Raw genomic sequence first — 20,476 nt, 5'->3', positions numbered from 1 at the left:
CGGGCTCCATGCAGTGGTCTTTGGAACATCTTGTTTTAAAACATCTCGCACCAGACAAAACTAGTGCTAGGCTCAGATTTAAATCCTCGTGGGACTCGGTGCCTGCCTACCTCATTGGACACGGTGGTGACATACCCATCACCGTGCAGAAAGCATCCAGACTCCAGCACAAACGAGAAATTGGATTAATAACTTCCCCCTGGGAGCGGGCAGCACATAGGGCCTGTGGTTACAAACTGCTCAGGGAAAAGAAGCCTTTAACGTCCTGGTCCGCTGAGGAATACCCCGCAGCTCGTTAGCCTGCCCTAGAAAGTCAGCACGGAGGGAGCTACCGTATGGCACGGCCACGCACAGGGGAAACGCAGCATGTCCTGAACTCTCACCAGCTCTTATTTGTATTAGGCGGGTCAAGCACATTCCTGTGAATAACCCAACCTTTTCCTGAGTGGGAAAGAAAAACAGTAAAACAGTCTAAATACAGAGGCAACCTGCTGTCCACTGGTTGGACAAGAGATGATTTTTTTTTTTGTTTTTCCCCCCCTAACCTGGCTGACCTTGCTCAGCAGCATTCTTAAAGATCATTGCTATTTTCCTTGCCTGTTACCAGTCTACTGGGGTACTGTGACAAAGAGTCTTTTGTTCACCCTGATTAAAACAAAACTGGAAATTAATTGGAAGCTGCAAGAGAGGAGGAGAGCGCTGCCTTGGCATTTGCTCAGTTTAGGCAAAATACGACACTCGACGTGGCTACAACAGGTATGTGTAGCAACAGACAACCACAGCCTTGTCTAACATTGCAAAGTCAAAAATTTAATTTCCATTAGTTAAACTGATAAAATAATTGGGTTTGTATCTGTTTTATCTCTCAAAATGTTAAACATGTTAAAATATTCATTACAATTCAGATAGTACACAGTTTCTCTTTCTTTGGTAAGAATTTATTTATATTGTTACCCCATTCTTATATAGCCTGAAGTGTTCTTCTATAATCCATTCACACTCCAGGAGTGTTTTCCCTCGCTTCTCCTAAGAAATCGTAAGCCAGCTCTGAGATATCAAAGGCTTTGTGAGTGTTTTCCGACGACAGCAGGTACTGAAGCGCACCATCATTCTCTCGGCTCTTTTTCAAAAAGTCAGCAATCACCTTCCAGCGAGATGCTTCAGACTCTTCCTCAGCCCACTTGTAGTCAGGGAGGAAAGTGGAATGGAGGAGAGGGAAGACAGAGTCGTGGTACACCAGGACAAACAGAGACTTCAGAAATTCTCGATCTCTCTGCAGAGAAGAGTAGTTGAAAATACTTCAGTACAAATATGCGGTGTTGCCAAGCACTTCTACAGAAGTATTGTACACAGGAAAAAAAACAGACAAGAAAACATTCAAGTAACTCCCAGTTCCCAGGATAACAACGGGAAGAGATTTGACCTTCCTAAACAAACATCAGTTAGCTCGGATGAGCCTCAAACTCACCACCAAGAACTACAGGATATAAACTATAGATCAACAAATCTGCTCTCCAACGCGCCTGCTTTTCCAAGTGACAAAGAGCAGCGATACGCAGCCAAGCCATGCCAGTGTTGCCACAAAATGGCAATCTGTACAACAGCCACCGAGAGCCCTTTGCTCACGGGGTATTTATCTTTCTTCCTAAAAACACGCGTGTGTGGCAGCTGTTCTCCACAGCCTCTGCAGGTACGGACTGAGTGCGCCACGACCACCGGGGAAGTGCCACATCTTCCCTGCCTTGGAAGCCCAAACTCCGCTCGTTTCTCTACGGCCCTAGGCAGAGAATTGCAACAATCCTACGCTCCTCACAGCGCGTGGCTTCTAGCGGGAGGTAAGGCCACACCGTAAGTACTGTTATTGCACACTTTGACGGGACATTCTGTGCGTGGCGAGAATTATGCCCTCCCCTGTAACGAGCAGTTTGCAAACCCACAGACTAAGAATCAAGCCTGGTCGATTATCAAATATCAGAAGATCCCGACCGCTTTTAACTAGACAAAATTTGTGTGCCTCGTTTTCCGCATGCACACGAGAAAACCCCTTCGTGCAAGGTCACACAACAGAGTGCTGCCTCCTGGGAAACTCATTGACCACTGAGAGTCTTCCAGAAATGTTCCAGAAACCTGAGCGCTATGACTGGCATAGAACAGTTCACATCTCGGCAGGAGATTTAGCAGCTAAGCTTCATATAACCATGCAAGAAGGAGTAAGAATTCACCAGGCAGCAATCCTACCATGGGAGTGGCACATGACAAATCAGGTAAAACTGGATGGTTCTGGGATACTGAGGAGTTACGAATTCTTTGAGCAGATCAGCTTTCATTTGGGATGAATGGCCTTGAAAAAGCGATTCTGACTCAACAGCATTTTGTTTTGTTTGCATAAATGGGGAGACCTCCTTGTGTATCTACTCAGTAGCGTGCACAATGAGTGAAATATCCTGCTGCTGCTCCCAAGTGAAGTGTCTTGGATCAAGAGCCAATGCCTTTCTCATCCAGTTACCTACAGCTTCTCTTTCTCCAGAGGACAGGAGGTAGGACAAGGTATGGATAAGCCTGGTGACATGGCCAATTCAGTTCTTCTCCAGCTGTCTACACGCCAAAATGGGAGATTACAACTGTCTGCGGTAGGGAGATTTGCAGAATTTGGGGGCCTTTTTCCAGGCAGACTGTGGGAGGACTGGAGCTCAGAGGCTGGAGGAGGAAAGATGATTTTGTGGACATACACAGCCCCTTTTGTACCAGTGGAAAGCTTTTACCAGTCGAGTATTGGAAGCACATCATGAAAGGGAGCCACACTTTGGGCACAAACCTATAATAGCTTCCCCACTAACAACTGTATACAGACACCGAGACAAAAAGTTACAAGTTAATTTCATATTCCTCCTTCTGGTTTACTGTTACAAATACGGGTAAGAAATGTTAAGAACGGCATTTAGCGTATCTACGTTTTCTAAATAAATGTATGGTGAGAGGAGAAGCTAACTACCAGTAACACTGACAGAAAGCTTCTAGTTCGAATTGGATTGAATATATGTCAAAGAAAAACCTGTAGTTCATTACCTTCTCTGATCTCTTCAGTGTTCTTTCTCTATCTGCCCAAGCGCTCTGAAATGAAATGAGATATAAAATCAGACTGAGATGGTGGAGATCTAAAGCAATTCCCTTTTTAGCTGCAAAAATCTCTCGCTGCAATCCCACCATAGTTAAAGCTCCTGTTGCAGTCCCACTTTCCTCACACTCCCCATTCCTCCCTTGTGCCAGTTTACTTGACTTAAGCAAACAGCCATTCCACCAAACTTTACAGATGTGAGGATTTGGAGATTTGAAACTGTCAGAGCCATATAAATGAAATCAAGGGGATCCACTTTTCAGAAAAATCAATCACAACTGAGGCTGATTTTTTCCCACCCTGCAAGCATGGAGCAATATAGCCTAACCCCAAAGGCTGACAACTTCTAACAGTAGCGTCCTTCGGGCAGAAGTAACTCGGCTGTTGTTGCCTGGTACTGGGACACCTGCGAGGGACTGCAGCGTAAATGCGGTCAGCACTGTCCTGTAGCTGCCACGCAGAAGCTAAATCACCTGTCACGAAGGCAGCACCGTCCCAGAAGCCAGACAAACATGCAGGCAGCTAATCCCCCTGAGCATCCTCATGTCTTTGCATGCCTTCTGAATGTACTCAAGCATCCTCTTGCAATTTTGAAGGCACAAGAGATCAGCATGTCCTCGAAACGATTATAACTTTTCTGCTGTTTGGCTTTTCCATTTATCTTTTCACAGGATAAAAAAAAGCTCAAATTTTGCAAGCTATCTAGAAATCCTGACACATCAGATGTAATTGAACGGTACGTAGGTAACATACGCGAAGTGCATCCATCAGGTCTGGCTGATCCATGAGTTGAGGGAAAGTTGCTAAAATAGGATTGCAGATTAATTCTGAAACAGAAAACAAACACATTCAAGGCTAAGGAGGAAACAGGATGGTTTTCAAGGTATCAACACATCAAGGTATTCAACATAGCCCTTCCCCTCAGAATATTTCAAAGGGAAAATTAGCTGTAATAGTACTCCAGAGCAGCAGGGAAAGTAGAAAAGCTCTTTAACAACTGCATTCTCTAACTGTAGCAAACTCTCAGGAGCTGACAGACAGCTAACCTGAGAGAGGAGACACACGAAGCATGATTGCTGGTTTATTAGGAGAAGCCAGCAAGCAAGAGACATTACTGATTTAACCTGGGGGTAGACTGAGGTGTTTTTCCTCGTTTCTGCACCTGTCTTTTTTATAAACGTTGAAATCGTGCTGCCTGATTTGGATGTTATGAATAAACACACCTTTGTTCTATCTCAATCTGGCTTGTGTTGTGGGCGATTTTAAGATAACCGGGTAATGAGGCATGGTAAGTTTAGCAAATGGGGCACACCATCAAACCGCATAGGTCTGCTGCGTGCCTTTCAGGTTAGCTGCCGGGTAATAGCTGGGTCTCCCCTTTGAGCTGAAGAGGCCGGCTGTGTCAAAACCGGGCAGGGCAGAGCTGCCTCCCCGTGCCTGGCAGGAATCGAAGCTCTCTGTTACCAAGCACAGCAAGTCTTGAACCCCAGGGGCGCGGGGGTCCTGGCAGTATTTTTTAATTATTACTTATTTATTTATTTTCAGCTAGATGACCTCTAAGGGTCCCTTCCAATCCAAAGCATTCTATGATTCCATGATGATTCTATTTTAGCTAATGAGATTGTGGATAAGATTACAAGAGTGCTCCAAATGACATATAGAGGAATTTTGGTTGAAGTGTTTTCTTTCTCTTGTGATTTTAAATATTTAACATACACTTGTTTCTTCAGGTTGAAGTTGATGGAAAGTTTAGTAAACACTAACGGTTTACTAATAACATTTCAGGGAAGGAAGCTAGAACTGATTGCTTTTGTGAAATGTAACAGACATTTTAAGTTGCCTATTTCCAAAGCGATAGTTGATTTTTTAAATAAGAGAAATCTTCTTTTGTTACACCAGAAAAAAAGTAGAAAATGGCTACCAGAACAACTTCTGAAATGCTGGGGTAAAGCCTTTAAACCATTTCAAATGAAGTCTGAATCCAAATGGATGCAATTTAACTCCAGGAGAGGTCATCAGCCTGATCTGTCATCCTACATTTTAAAGATCAAATCAAGTAAGTATGGCAGTTCTGAGCTGGCCTTTAAAAACGAAGCATTTTCAGTTTCTCCATGCTAAGTTTATTAAATAAAGCATTAATTTATTAAATGGTTTGACTTTCAGATACTGTAATCAGTATGCTCAGAATGTATATTAAAGTTCAAGACAATCAGGAAGGGAGTTAAGTTCTGAGCACCTTTGAAAGACGAACCTGTAATTCAGATGCCTAAGTATGGCTAAAGATTGTAAGTTTAAAATGTTAGTAAGTGCACAAGCAGATTTATTTGCCATAGCAACAGATGATACATAATTCAGTCTGGAGAAAAGATGGGAGAAAACACAAGAAAATCACTTTGCAGTAACAATAGATACGTTCACCTGTAGTAGTACAGCTAAGAAATGTGATTCTTCCATATTTCAAATTGATTTTAAAATGGAGCAGACTATAAACTATTACAGTTCTGTTGAAGGAAAGATGTGGAAGGAATAAAATACAGAGTTGCAAAATCAGAGCAAGACACTGAGTTCTAAAACCAGAACTGTTCCACTTCTGTCTCTCCCTGCTGCATTAGCCAATAAGTAAATAATAATTTTTAAAAAGGAGGATGACTTAGCCTCAATGACAAAAACATCTGCCTAATCTCTTCTATAACTCACGAGAACATGCATACACTAGAAATGAATGAGTAAACCTGTGTGCATGTCTAATCTCTTGTTGCATGGGTGGTGAAAAGGAAACATTTCCAAATAATCCTTTACCTTTATTTACTCACTTATTTAGCAATAAACCCTTTACCTATCCTGCACAGGCTTTTTTTTTTAATGAGCATTTCACTGAAAGTACTTCATACTTCACAGGAAACAAAACTATTCTTGTGGAGTTTGCATTCTGTTATGTGAACTGATGTCAAACAGGGCAACACATTAGCTGTGAGCTGAAATACTACTAGTTTGAAATGCAAACACACGGAGCAAACAGCAAGAGGCTGTCCTCTTCTATCAGCAGGGACAACAGCTTTCTGTTTGTCCCCACAACACCCGCAGACTGCAAGCCAAAGTGCTGAAATCCTCTACACAGGGAGCATGACTTCTTAACCTTGTGAGATGGTCGGTCAATGCTAGCGCTACCAGGGAACAAATTTCTACAAGTACCCTGTATCAGTGAGAGTTGCTCCTGCAGACCCCGGGCTTTCTCTTACAAAATGGAGACTCTGGAGAGAGTCATTCTCCTTAGGAACCCAATCTTTCTCCAACACGCTCTCCACTACTGAGTCCTTCTCCACAACAGCAATTCTTACCTGTGCTTTGCATGCTTATTCTGTCTTTCAGGAGTGCATCACCAAGTATTTGTCGATAAAATATCAAGAGATGGATGTAGCACATACTGCCAAGTAACGTTTCTGGTAGCAAACTATTGGGAAAATAAAGAACATGCAGTTGAGATTTTTATTCAAAACTTCCTGCAAAGCACTGTTCACCAAAACTTGAGAACAATCACAGTTTCACGGAGATTATTATTAGCTCATATTAGCATCTCCCTGACTCTATTACAACTTTTGAAGGTGCGCATTGATACAGCTGTAACAGCCAGACTCCTGCTGTTGCAGTTTTCAATATTATCTAAACTTAAAGACTTTTTGTTTGTTTTCAGCAAAATAGCTCTAAGTGTCAAACAGAGATCGATTACAATATGCAGGTGACGCGACCCTCGGATTTTTCCATAGCCAGTGTTCGAGGGAAGGGGAATGCTTTAGGTCTCTGGAACCATTCTAGGCTATCTGAAATACTTTTTCCTTTTGTGGCAGCACACACAAATACTTACTTCAGGATGTCTTTTGACTGCGCACTTAATGACCTCAGTTTCACTGTAAGCACAGGCTGTTTCTTGAGTGTTATAAGCTGATGAAAAACGCCACTGCCTGCTTAAGAAATAAATACCCAACATGAAATCCGTAACTTTGAAAGAACATTAAGAATTATATTACAAGAACGGACATTTAAATTTGGCAAGAGATGTTTTGCTAAAACTGTAATAGTTTAAGGATGGTCTAAAAACCAGGAGGAGCTAACGTCTGAAAAATATATCAACATATCAGCTGTATCAACATTTGGTCTAACATAAGTTATTACCTCTCTCTAGGATGGCGGATTCACAGTATGCGCAGAGTAATGTGGAGGAAGTGTCCAAACCCAAAAGGTGAAGGCCTGCTATAGCTTACAGCATGTGCGACTGGCAGATGACGTTATTACAGCTTCCAGAGGAAAGCCGTGGCCGCCCTTATTTCAAACGTAAGTGGTCTATCATCTGAACCAGCTCTTAGTGAAGCTTTATTCAGCCCCGCAGGGAAGAACCAGTGCAGATGTTCTGTAGCGTATTTATGCGCGTGTGGAACTTGTGCATAAGGGATATGGGATTGACAATATGTGACTTGAACAGCCTGGCTTGGGAACAATTTAGACCAGTGTAAGTGTGAGCCTTGTACCATCACCCCACAGCCAAGAAGCATGAAGCGCAGTTAAAGAAATAATTGAATACGTTTACCACAAATAATCCTCAACCTGCAGACACTGGAAATTACAGAAACATTAGCACTGGCAGATAGTTCTGAATCCCACCAGCCCTAACGATCAGCTCTCTCTTATGCAAAATGAGAACACACGAAACAAAACCAGGCTGTGGTGACTGCACGCTAATGAGAGCCCCGGCTGAGCACCACGTGTGGTAAAACAGGTATAGCACTCGTACCATTTCATTCATATAAAATTTAGGAGAAACCACACCTCGTCTTGATATTGATGGGTCAACCTCAACGCCTCTCTCGTAAGGAGTACCACCATTTAATAGCAGCTCATACATCCTGTGAAAGAGCAGCAGCATAGTTAAAACAAAAAGATGTAAGGATATGTGTTCTCACAATTACTCTCTGAGAAAGAAACAAACCTGTTATCTCAAACAAAAACTGACATGGTGCTTGAGGCTATGACTAGGATTTTGTATGAAATGACTATACATAATTACTAAGTAAACCAACCTCAAATGATAAATTTGAAACTTGTATTATATTGGAAAACTAGTTAATTATTTTAAAACAAATCAGCAACACCGATTCTCCTCCACATGACTCCAGTATTTCTCTTACATGAAATTTAGCAACTGTTTCACTAAAATGTTTTCAAGGAATCATTGCTTAAGTATCAAATGTCAGATATGGAAGATTTAAAATGTTGAAGAATAATGTAATCCTAGTTCTGTCAAGAGTAAGTCCCTGTTGAAGCAGTCATGCAATTTCACTCTCTAGATACCATCTTTAACTTAACGGAATAGAAAAACAATGTTAGAGAGCAGATTTAGAAGAGATTTAGAGACTTACAGAATAGTAGAAATCTCCCGTGGGGTTTTTTTTTCCCCTGTAATCCAAATCTATTCAGAATACACATATATATCTATATATCTATATATGTTTGGTAAAAAACGCAAGTATTGCAAGTCTGATCTACAACGAATCATTTCTGTAAATTAACAGAAAGCTTTCCTACATTTACTAGAACAGAAATACGTACATTTTATTATTCTTTAAGATTGCTGGACCCATCAACTAATCATAAATGAGCTGCAAAATATAAGCTTATTCCTACTCTCCAAGTGAATGGTAAGAGATTCATTCACAACAACTCTTACCTGCTTCCAAGTCTTAGAAACCAATCTCCTAATTTTTACATGGGAAAGGGTTATACAGCAAAGTGCACATAAAGAAGAGCCAGAATCAAAAAGGACGTTGTCACCTTCAATTTAGGTAGTGATTCTATTTTATATAAACAGAACTCTCAATAACTCCCTGTTAACTCAGATATTTCCATAGTTTTAAAATGCCACTGAAGAATATTTTTAAACACATTAACTTGCAACTTTTCACACCTGAATGTTGGGTCCAGGGAGCACCTTTCCCACACAAACTCAGTAGAACGTACACTGGGTGTGGAAGCGGGACCAGCATTCTCACTGAAAGACCCTGTGCAACCTGCACGTTAGTCTGGATTACGCCTGCCCCTGTCAGTGTCTAAGTATGAAATATCAACTTTACTCCTAGCCTAAAATATATCTATATAGATACATATGTAAATACAGAGTGCAAAAGAGAGAGACAAGGAAAACATAATAAACTTACTTGGAAGGAACAGGCATTCCATCAGAAGTAAAAAGCTTCAGAAATGCCCAGCCACAGCTTAGCTCTCCTCTTTCACCTGTTGACTAGGAAAAAAGAGAAACGTAAATAACTGGAGCGGCTAAACCAGAACGAGTAACTGAATCACAAACAATTATTTAGAATAATCACATTAAAATGGTAATAGCCCCAGATCTGTGGTAAGCAAACACTGACTATGTCACATTCACAGGTGCTTGAAGACGTTCTACCAAACAGCACGCACAGTTATGCTGAAGTTGATCATCCATGAATGTATTTGGGAGACGAGGATTTATAAAGCCAAGCAATATGCATTGAAGGGAAACCTACATACGTCAAGCTCCTGAAAAGGAAGAAATGCACAGATACAAAGGTAAAAACCCCCAAACCTGCACTGATACTCTAAAGAATGCAGGACAGAAAGGAGGGGAAAAAAAATATACCCAGAGGATTTACCCATCTGATTGCAGAGTCAACCGTTTCCAAGCCAGTGACCCTGTGCACGGGAAGGCTTTATTCAGAGTACCAGAGGCAGTGCCTGGGAGAGGGAGCTGATCCTGTGTGCCAGCCCATCTGTTTCCAGACCCCAAAAGCACTAGTAACAGGTAGGAACTTGTAAACGCTCCATCCTTCATTTAAACTTAACTCTTGCATGGTCTTGACTACTCCACATAGCATGAGGAGGGCTGTTACGCTCCCTTTGGTCTCTGTGAACCATCACTTGCCAACATGCTGTTCATCACCAGGACTCACAGAGTCCAGTTCCCTACAGATGTACACTCTACTTATCTCCCCGCACAACAGTTCTGCATCCCCACCACGCCATCAGCACGTCTCTCCTCCACCTCTCCACAGGCACTGCACTCTTGCACCCTACGTTCATACAGGTGTTAGTGAAAGAAAAAATACTCCCCTTTGCAACTTCTCTATCCATGTTTTCCAAATTCTGTTGCCTGCCGTTTAATACCCTGCTCGCTAACTGTCGTGGTTACCCCACTTTTCATCTTCCACCCCTGATTTACTTGATTGCCAAGATTCACCTCAGGAAGATTGTGACCTTAATGAAAACGTAAGTGTTCAGAAAGAGGCAGCAAGACTCGAGTCAGTCTTGCAGACAAAGTGGCTGAGATCTTTCAGAACAGTGACCTGTTCCGAAAAGCCGCTGTATCCTCCAAATATTAGTGCTGCTTATGCTCCTGCGTGCATCCACCTTCTGTTACTGTCGTTCCTATGGGCCTTACCATCTATTGTGTCACTACCCGTTGTACTTTTCAGAAGTATATCCTAGATGGATAGGATATATCTGCATCAGTTGCAGCTAGGAACCAGTGTCCATACTATTTAAACCAGTTAAAATTTTAGTTTCTAAACTACATAGCACAGTAGTCTGAAACAAACCACTAAGAGAGAAAAACAGTGCAGGAGTGCAGAGAGAATTGGTACTTTGCGATCAAATTACACGAGATCTTTGGCAGACTAACAGAAATTATTTCAATGTACATAAAGGTACATTCATGTCCACTAGTCAGAAAGTCTTTTATTCTCTAAATATTGACTAGAACGAAAAGTTCCCAAACCCAACATCTCTCTCCTCCCTCCCAGAAGCCAAAAGGAAGACAATCTTATAGTAAGCCAGGAAAAGTTCAGCTAAATTTCCATTTGGATCTCACAGTTTGCTGCTGGGATACTGCAGCTTAACGTCGGATATGGGACAGCTGGTTCACTTTATAAGCACGTGCTTGGAATGATTTATACTGCAACTTTATACGCTTACGTTGCGAATATAAGTGATGCCAAGTTCAAATAAGAGACCGATGTCTGAAGACAGAGAGTTGGACCTGACGAAACAGTCACCATCCAGCAAACTGGGTAAAATGCCTGTTACCTAATACAGAGAGGGGGGGAAAGAAAAAAAGAAGTGAATGTACCTATTAAAAACACCTGTAATTTTTAAAGGCCATCAAACACATCACTTGTTCATGTAAGATCTCAGACCCAATCCCATTGCATATAAAAAAACTTGTTGAGTACAGAATCAATTTCAGGGGAAACCTTGCTCCCCTTATTCTTTATCTTGCCAATTACCAAGGGATTTTTTGTGTGTGTGATGACAAGCTATTAAATAACTTTAGGTGTCAAAAAGCACTTCATTCCCTCCGAGAACACAGCAACAACTGGGGTAAAACATGACAACACTACTGCTCTGAGCGTGGCCCTGCACGACACCTGAAACATGGGACAAAGCACGTGCTCTTTTTTTTATGAGATCAAAGCAAAAGCTCCCATGCAAAGTGGCCAGTGTCTTCCCTTCTCCATGAACACTACGTAGCGTGTGCCTGACATCAATTCAAAGTTAACCAGTGCCACTGGCTGGATCACCAGTCCCTCCCGCCATTTGCTAAGACGCTTAGTTTAGTTTGAATTCATGCACTTCAGCAAGTCTTGTCTTTTCTGCGTGTTCATTTTGGTTGCAGTACGTTTTATTTCAGCACAAATACCAGAATTAATAGACGTCACTAAATAAGAAGCTGGAAATAGATACTTACTGGCTATGTCACTCCCTGAGCGAGATACCTACCCTTGGAGAAAAGGTCCACGTTTGAGGATTTTTAGGTTGCCACGTAGCTCTCACTGTGTGAATGTTACTCAGCATCTAAAGCGTGATAGTGGTGAAAAAAGCTAAGAGTTGTTTTTCTGGAAAGCAACGCAGCTTTAAGAAAATGCAGTATTATCGCAGATTAATCTAACATTGCAGACAACAAAGATAAAATTACGCTTTCTCTTCAACTTTATCAGATGGTTTCAGTTTAAAGGACTACAGAGGAAGTTTTCTCTGAAGCCGCAGAGCCCTCTCCAACCATCCTTGCTTCATATAGGCCAGCAATAGTCCCTTCGCCCGCAGGAGCGTTCAAGTGCAGCAGGAAGAAAACTACTGAATTGTCAGTGTTAAATTCTGTTATAAAAAGCTGCTCTACACGTACGCACAAAGGAGCGCAGAGGAACAACCTGCAGGTGGGGAAATCTGAATACAGCCCTGACCCAGCGACTCCCAGGCGCATCACAGGAGAGAAATCAGCGCAGAAGAGGTTCATCTCCACAAACGGGAAAGAGGCACAATGGCAGGCGGGGGAACCGAAATTCCGGGCTCAGAGGACAGGAGCTCTCGCCCCAGCCCCTCCCAGGGCGGCCCAGGGGCCGGGTGTGACGCCCAGCGCCGTGAGTCAAAAGGAGCAGCTCTCCGGATCACCTTACAGACTGAAAGGGCTTGCTGCTTAGGGATGAGGGACACTGGGGCATGCAGGGGAAGAGCATTTTGGGACTGCACATGACTTATTATGGGATGTTCAGGGGAGGAACCAAAGGCAGAAAAAAGGAGGGGTCAAGGTGCTTTGTAGAGTAACAAGGGTGGGAAAATAGAGGGATAAGTATGCATGTCTGGCCATGCCCAGTGCCTGATTAGTGCAGTCCGTCCTGTTTTTTCATTAAACTCCATTTATAACTATTTTTTCTGGGTGAATGGGCTCTCTATTCTGAATGCACGTGTGTGTGGACGTCTAGGTGCCAGCAAGCAGCCAGACCACAGGTCACTCGGGGCCTACATGTCTGTGGTGACGGCAGCTGGAGGGAGCGAGGGTACGCATGTCAGTGTGTGATCGCAGGTGAGTGTCGCGCCAGAAAAATTGGAGAATGAATTAGGCAGCTTGGGAGGCAGAGTGTGTGTGTGTCTCTCTGAACGAGACAACTGGAGGAGTTGGCTACTGGAGGGACCAGAGCGCAAAAGACCCTGGAATATCCACACCTCGAGACTTTTGTTGATAGCCAAACAACTTACCCGATTGCCGTCGAATAGGCAGAGTCGAACATGTCTACTGAGAACCTGTATACTGACGCCTGGGAGAGGAATCATTTTACAGCTACATAAAGTTACAATCAGGGATACTCGAGTTGGTCTAGGATAGATCTGAAATACAGACCACAGAAGAAGGATTAAATCTACAGGCTCCTCCTGAATGTGGTATCAGTTTGGTTTTATTTACAGAGATGCTAAAGCGTAGCGTTCACTAGACTGGATTCTTCTAACCACAAAGCTTGTATAGTATTAGCAGCAGCAACAAAATTTCTTCATGAGCCTTTAGCTCTCTTCTAAGGAGATTGCTACAAATATTTTAGTGTGACAGACAGAAGGTCCTATCAGAGTTTGAGAAGAAAGCAATATTCTAAAAAGGGTGCAAATCAAGAAATAATCATTAGCCAAAATGAAAGATGACAAATGAAATGGGTGATTTCACAGTGCCTAGCAGAAGTTTGCGGTTTAAAAATTCAGACTAGTCACCCATGCAGATCTGCTTCACCCCAGACAGGGAAGGAACCCACAAACTTACAGTGAAATGTGACTCGTAAGAGATAGCCAGCATGACAATTTGTACCGATTTTTTCCCATTACAGAGCAGGATGTGATAACATCTACTGCCTAAGGAGTCTGGATTGACATCGAAATCTATCATCTGTTTCACAGCCATATTTACCCACCAATATGAAATACTGCTAGCAATTCACATCTACAGATCCTGTCATTTCTCTCAAACCAAAAGTATCATAGCTTTCTTACCAGTAATACTCACAGTATTTTTTTCAGAGTCCCACACCAAGTCTTTGAAAGCCAACTGTGATGGCGTAAGTTCAGGCTGCAAAAAGTAACTTGCTCGAAACTGATTGCCTACAAGAGTAATTTTTAAAATTCTTAAATTTTTTTATGATCTTTATTGCCACAAAATGAACACCACCCAAAATTCAGATGTGGCTAGAGTCCATTTGAATATTTGACTGGTCCAAACAAAACTACGGAGGTATCTTCTACAAGCACCCTTTTAAAAGGGTACTTTTACTGTTTGCAAAAGCATTCTGCAGTATTTCATCCCCGAAGCAAAGTCATTTAATTAACAAAAAGAGCGATTGACTTGAAACAGTTTTAAGCAAAAGGCTAAGAAAATATGAGATGTCTAATATAGTCGGTGAAAGACTCCCAACAGATCTCCAAGAAAAAGGGAAGATTAAAAAAATCATCATTCTCTGCAATGTCAACCGGAAGTATCTTCCAAAGAGGAAAATCTTTGAAATCATTAGGAAACTTGTCATTGCCTTCGTGTGGCCAGGATTTCACAGAGGTAAATTAAAGCTTAATTGAAGAAGAAAAAAAAGCCTTTTATACATTATTTGACAGGTCAAATACAGCCTGTGCAGATTACCAGTTATAATTAACCAATACTGATTTTAGTCCAATAGGTTAGTAACCAGGATAAGAAACTCACCACAGAAACTTGAGAATCCTGCACTGCAGTTATTAGGAGAAAACCTTACCTCCCTCTAAGAGCTGGAAAAGTGTGGATAGGCGGAATCCTGCAGGAACTGCTCCTATGGTTGCCAATACCTCTACAGTGTCATTCTATTAAAAACCAAACAAACAGATATTAGCATTCCTGCTATTTAACATCTAATTCTATCCTAATTTAGAACTCTCACACAACCAGCATCAGAGACCTGGGGCATCAGTCACCTCTGCTCATCAGAAGCTAGTTTGGCCCATCTCCAGCAATTACATTTACTCTGTTTCATGCATCAACCCAGCCAGGCTCCCATTTTGTTAAATCCCCCTTCCATTTCAAAGCAGCAGCAGAGCAGCCAGTTACAGAACAAAAATCACACTCTTGAAAGAAATGGTGTCGTACTACTGTGGCAAAACCAACAAAAGACGTCTGATTTGCATCTTCACTCAGAGACAGGGACTGGGCTGCAGCTTATTTCTAAAGCATTAGAGAACCTTAGAATTTCTTGCTACAAAACCCAAGATAGAGATGTCAGTTCAAAGCATTGGCCTGTACTGTGAGAAACAGCGTTCGGTAAAAGGCAACCCTCGTCTACAAAATACCGAACATTATGGTAGATGAAGTTGCTATGTAAGAGATACACCTACCTCGGTCATAGCTCTTCTTACAGCACTCCAGTGAGAATCTGTTCTGGAAGAAAAAGAATGCATTTTTTATAATATATCATCCTCGTGTGGACAAAAATTTAAACACTAAATAGAGGTTTGTCTTCAAATACCAACCGCTTAATAACTACATCTATCCAAGGTACTAATAATGATGTATTTCCAGCTACTAAGACTAACTGCTAGACTATCTCATGAGCTGGAGCATAATTTGATACATGACCCAGTCATTCTTTGATCTTATGGCGGGGGGGAAAAGCAAACCAAAGCAAAACTCCCAAACAAACCCACTCAAGTAAAAGTGTGTTTGCAAGCTCAAAAAAAAAAAAGCAAGTGTGTGCTGTACTGAAAAGAAAAATGCAGTCACAAAGAACCAGATACTATATTCTCACTGTAAGAAATATTCTGCCAGATTTAAGGAGGAGGAAGAATAATTTTATACTTACTTGCTTTTGCATCATCCATTTACCTTTTTTTAATTTCAGTTCCATCTGCTGTTTCATCCACCACTTCTATGTGTTCTCCACTTTGTTCTTGGCTGTCAACATCTTCATTATGGACCTGTAATTCAGATTCAAAAAGGGGAAGTGCATGATTTCTTCGCAGTTCTGTTCTTAAAAATGCTTCCTCCAACCATCGCACATGTTAATAGTTTAGAAGAGGAGATTTTCTGTCTGCAATGACCTATCGCTCCATGGCACTGTAACTGGACAACACTGCCCTTAGTTCTGCAATTACAGCAGGGGATCGGAGTATTCCTACAAGTAAGCAAGAGAATGCATTTGCAAAGCAGATTCTTTAAAAAGAGAAATACATCAGCATCATGAAGTGAAGCGTTAGCTGCTCAACACACTCTTTAGTTACGCTGTGAAAAGCTCTGTTCCACAGGGTAAAGGTTGGACTAACAGGACTAACACGTGTAAGCCACTCTAAAAATGAAAACTTAAAAGTTACAAAACTTTAAAATCTATGTTTGTAAAGGTTCTTCCATGTCAAATTACAAAATACTCCGACATTTACATGGACTCACATTTCATATAAATTATGAAAAGCCCGAATTAGTCCATAGCAGCTTGGAGTCTTCAGAGTTGACCTTTAGTGACAAAGATTATGACTTCCATATTCAAGAAACTTCTCTGCACTTACATGTCACATCTCCACAAGGCACAAAACCGCTGCTTTTGCTAGCTATCTCCACACACACGTATACAAACATGGAGTTACTTCCAAATAACTGGCAAAACACTGCTTCATGTCCCCATGTTAGCATTATGATCAATTTTATGCAGCTCTGTTATCATTGATATATATAAAACAGCCGAGGTGAGACTAGAACAGAAGAAGGTTGCAGCACACTAACCGCAAGATAGGTTCTAGGAACGAGGCCTCTCTCCCCTTTCGAGTTTTCGGCTACCCACCAGCCATCCGCCTTCTTGTCATGTATAAGTAGGACTTCACCTTTCTTTGCCATTCGAAGGAGAGACAGAGACAGAGACAAAAGACAACCAAATATTTCAAAACGGCTCCAGGCACCATTAAAAAAAAAAAAAAACCACAAAAACTTCATTTTTCCCACAACAGAGATCACAGACTACCGTGACAGACCCTGCCGCTGCAGAAGGTGGCAAAAGGACACTGGACTCCATCAAGCCAAATGTACACCAGGAAAAGCCATTTCTCCCCGAATCCCACAAGGAACTGACTGAATCCCAGAAGCGTAGGATTTAATTATAGTTATTGCTTACTACAGAATGATCTGCAGTACCGACACATCCAAAAACTTTTACAGAGACATATTTACCGTAAATGTGAGATCCCCTTCCTGCTGTGCATTAAAGTTTCCAACTGCAATACATTCTTTAACGTTTGGATCATCCAACAATTTATCCTCGTCTTCATCATCTGTTTCTTCACTGTCTTCCTCCTCACTGCTTTCTTCATCTTCACTCTCATCCTCTTCTCCATTTTCATCTTCTGTTTGAGGACCTTTCTGATGTTCCTCATCCCTACCCAAAATAAATCAAACTTTTTTTATTATTATTTTAACGAAACTTCTTGAAATTGCTGTAAAGCCTTGCAATATGGGCTTCTCTGCAAGGACATTATCCAGATACAGAATTTTCATTCCCGTGTTTTACTCTCTTGTCCTGATCTGAAAAACCTCCCAAATCCCAATGGTGTTTCCTCCCTAAGCGTACAGACCACATTGCATCCTCTCTTCTCAACAGCCACGTTATATTTCAGCCATTAACCGACACCCTCAGAAAATTCCAGCGAGTCATTCTTGACGGCATCAAGAAAACAAGCCCCCAAAGAGCTGGCTCTTCAGTACTTGTTTTTTAACTGTATGTTAAGATAATAAAGGGGATGAGCCAACAATTTTTCAGGGTCCTTTCCAACCGTACATGTACAATTCTACTAAAGTGCAGATTGCAATCATCTGTTGAAGCTACTTACACTGCGTAATTCATAGTCACATTATCCTGATCCAAGACAAGAACAAGGTTCTGCAGCTGCTGAGAGAGTTTTAGCAATAGCTTTTCTTCTTCTTCTTTCCTCTGATTATAATTCCCCACAGGCGCAGGCTCATCAGCCTGAGAAAGAAGAACACAACAAATTGCTCAAAGGATCAAAGTTGAAGTTCCCCTATAAAGTTAGTTTTCCAGACACATCTTACAAGCTTTCACCTTCCTGGGCTGCTGTCACTCCCTGTTTAGTGACATCTTTTTTGCCCTTTTACTCTGCCAAGAGGAAATTTTGCGTTAAATTTCAAATCTGCATTCTCCGCTTCCAATATAATGCACTGGGTTGATAAACATTTTATAACGTATTGGGTTGATAAAGATTTTAAGTGTGGAATTTGTACACAAGAAAGCATTAAAAATGTGCTTTCAAATATATAATAAAATCCAATCCAATCCAATATAAATGGATCTTAGAGATCCCAGTCAGGGGTTGCACAGCGCTAGGCATTGCTCTTGTCCTGAGGCGTCTGAAGTCGAAGGAAGCTGGTGTTCTCTAAACGCTCTCTGTGATGCATTTTGGAGAAAACCATTAACAAATCCATGTCCACACTTACTTTTTTCAAATTATGAAGAGCATTTGTGTTCTCATCCACCAATGTCTTCAGCTGCATACATCTGTATTGAAAGCAAAATGGATAGATAGCATTTTCTTAAAATTCTGATAGATGGGTGACCCGAATCATGGCGTGCTTACGGAAACGTGCAAGTTTTGATACTCAGAACTTCACCCAGCTCTGCGTGCATACAGCTTGACAAGTACCAAGATGAGCCTAAACTGTATTAATGTAATAATCTGTATTAATAATCAGCTAAGCTGATTATTACATACCCGTGACGTGCAAGTTCCCACTTAAAACTACCTCAGCCCTTGAGGACTGGCAAGCAGCCACCCTGTTGCTTCCACCTTGAAAACAGATGAGCGGGCAGGGAAGGATTAGGATTCGGAGAAAATTAGGAGGAAAAATCGGAGAAATTAGGAGGAAAAATCGGAGAAATTAGGAGGAAAAATCGGAGAAATTAGGAGGAAAAATCGGAGAAATTAGGAGAAAAAAGGAAAGGTGTATAGGGAACCGTCTGCTCCTTCTTCCGACTCAAAAGTGACGGGGAACGGAGTGAGTCTGCCAGGGGCTTTGCTCACGGGAGAGGCTTCTTTCCGCAGCACACGGTTAAGCTAAGCGACTCCCGGCCACGGAGCGCTCCTAAGAGCGGGGGAAGGCTGAGGGCCAGGGCCGGGGCCGGGGCCGGGCGGGGACCCCCCCGGCAGCGCCTCACCTCCGCGAAAGGGCCCTCCGCTGCCCGGGGGCGGCGGCCGCGCTCTCCGCCCGCAGCGCCTCCACCTGCGAACACAGCACAGGCGCCGTCAGCCGCCGGCAGAGCCCCGCCGCGCCCTGCGCCGGCCCGGGCCGCCCGCCCGCCCCGCTACCTGCGCCCGCAGCTCCCGGCTCCGCCGCTGCAGCCGCTGGAGCGGGCCCCGCGCCCGCCGCCACGACATGGTCGCTAGGCAACCGGTGCCGCCTGAGGCGCCACTTCCGGGGCAACGGGCGCTGCCTGATGGCGTCACTTCCGGCGCGCCGGCAGCCGTCGGCGCCTGAGGGAGAAGCGGGGGCTGCGCAGCTGCCGGCCATCGCCGGGCTCCGGGCTGGGCGCGGCCCGGCCGCCCTCGGGGCTGCCCCGCCGCGGGGGGCACTCGCCGGGCCCCGCTTTGGGCTGTGGCCAGAAGGGCCTCACCGGGCCCCGGCCCAGCCGCTGTGGGCTGCGGCCAGAAGGGCCTCACCCGGCCCAGCCGCTGGCCTCACCGCCGGCCAGGCAGGCCCGAGGACTGACAGCCAGCCCGCCGGCAAACCCTGCGGCTGCTGCCCTCCCCGGGGCAGCCCCTGAGGCTGTGCTTCGTCAGCTCCTAGCCTGTGCCGCCAAAAGCGCACGCTTCGCAGTGATCGCTCCCCCTAAATCACTGGCCCGCCAGAATGGCACCTGCACACAGACAAGGCCGGCTGTACGGGAAACCCCCGCTTCGAACCGTCTGCCAGCCTCGAGGTTAAAAACACCAAACGGGCGCACCGTGAAAAGGCGTCGAGGCTTCACTGGTAAAGCACGCACAATCTGGACCGAGGCGATGCGCTTTGAACCACGCGCTCCCGTAAAGAGCAGCTCTGCTGAACGTGGGCCCTCGATACTGCGCGCCCCGGCGTTTGCATTGAAGGGACTTCCAAAGGTCTGAGACCCTGTTCCTACCAAAAAGCCACCGCGCTACTTATTTGGCTACCCATCAGCAATTCGTGACCTCAAGGACTGCTGGGCAGTATTTTATTCTTTTTCCTCCAAATTTTTAGAACTTGCACAGTTCAGTAACACAGTTGAACCAGCAGCCTGCACAGCGCGCGGTCAATCTTCCGGCACAACGCAGGAGCACCCCCTTCTCTCAGATTCAAAGAAAACACTCTTCTGGAATTTGCTAGCGATGGGAGGGGAAGCAGGAACGCGCTACAGCTCTCTCCGCAACTCCTCGTCCAAAGCACAAGAAGGAATTCCGAGTCCAAAGCGCGAACATCCTTAATTTGCTTGTTCATCCTATCTACGCGTGCAGCTATTTCACGCCTTAACGTTCCGCGCAGGCCTTTTTCGC

General features: G+C 43.5%; 1 protein-coding gene across 3 annotated transcripts; it reads right to left on the bottom strand.

The window, feature by feature from the left end:
• Nucleotides 1–629: 629 nt before the first annotated feature.
• Nucleotides 630–19,345, bottom strand: NPHP1 (nephrocystin 1). 3 transcript variants are annotated; one of them, XM_075708547.1, is made up of 20 exons: nt 19,277–19,345; nt 19,126–19,190; nt 18,408–18,468; nt 17,786–17,922; nt 17,130–17,334; nt 16,689–16,790; nt 15,798–15,889; nt 15,311–15,353; nt 14,698–14,782; nt 13,962–14,056; nt 13,172–13,300; nt 11,918–11,992; nt 11,114–11,224; nt 9,322–9,404; nt 7,937–8,013; nt 6,978–7,077; nt 6,454–6,566; nt 3,869–3,942; nt 3,067–3,111; nt 630–1,273 (listed from the first exon to the last, which is right to left on the bottom strand). In XM_075708547.1, exons 1-20 carry the CDS (start codon nt 19,343–19,345, stop codon nt 995–997), a joined length of 2,040 nt encoding a protein of 679 aa, XP_075564662.1. In that variant the 3' UTR covers nt 630–994. The 3 variants fall into 3 exon arrangements, with proteins under 3 accessions (XP_075564662.1, XP_075564663.1, XP_075564664.1); XM_075708548.1 differs by having other exon boundaries at nt 17,130–17,327; nt 17,806–17,922; XM_075708549.1 differs by lacking the exons at nt 19,126–19,190; nt 19,277–19,345 and adding an exon at nt 18,683–18,736.
• Nucleotides 19,346–20,476: the final 1,131 nt, after the last annotated feature.

Source organism: Pelecanus crispus, chromosome 3 (assembly GCF_030463565.1).
Source record: "Pelecanus crispus isolate bPelCri1 chromosome 3, bPelCri1.pri, whole genome shotgun sequence".
In the NCBI taxonomy this organism is placed as follows: Eukaryota; Metazoa; Chordata; class Aves; order Pelecaniformes; family Pelecanidae; genus Pelecanus; species Pelecanus crispus.
This window is presented reverse-complemented; position numbering and strand designations above follow the sequence as displayed.

Coding starts and splice junctions, on each gene's coding strand:
- NPHP1 (XM_075708547.1), bottom strand. CDS start 19,345: ATGTCGTGGCGGCGGGCGCGGGGCCCGCTCCAGCGGCTGCAGCGGCGG. Junction 19,191..19,276: donor GCCGGGAGCTGCGGGCGCAG/GTAGCGGGGCGG, acceptor CTGTGTTCGCAG/GTGGAGGCGCTGCGGGCGGA. Junction 18,469..19,125: donor CGGAGGGCCCTTTCGCGGAG/GTGAGGCGCTGC, acceptor CTTTCAATACAG/ATGTATGCAGCTGAAGACAT.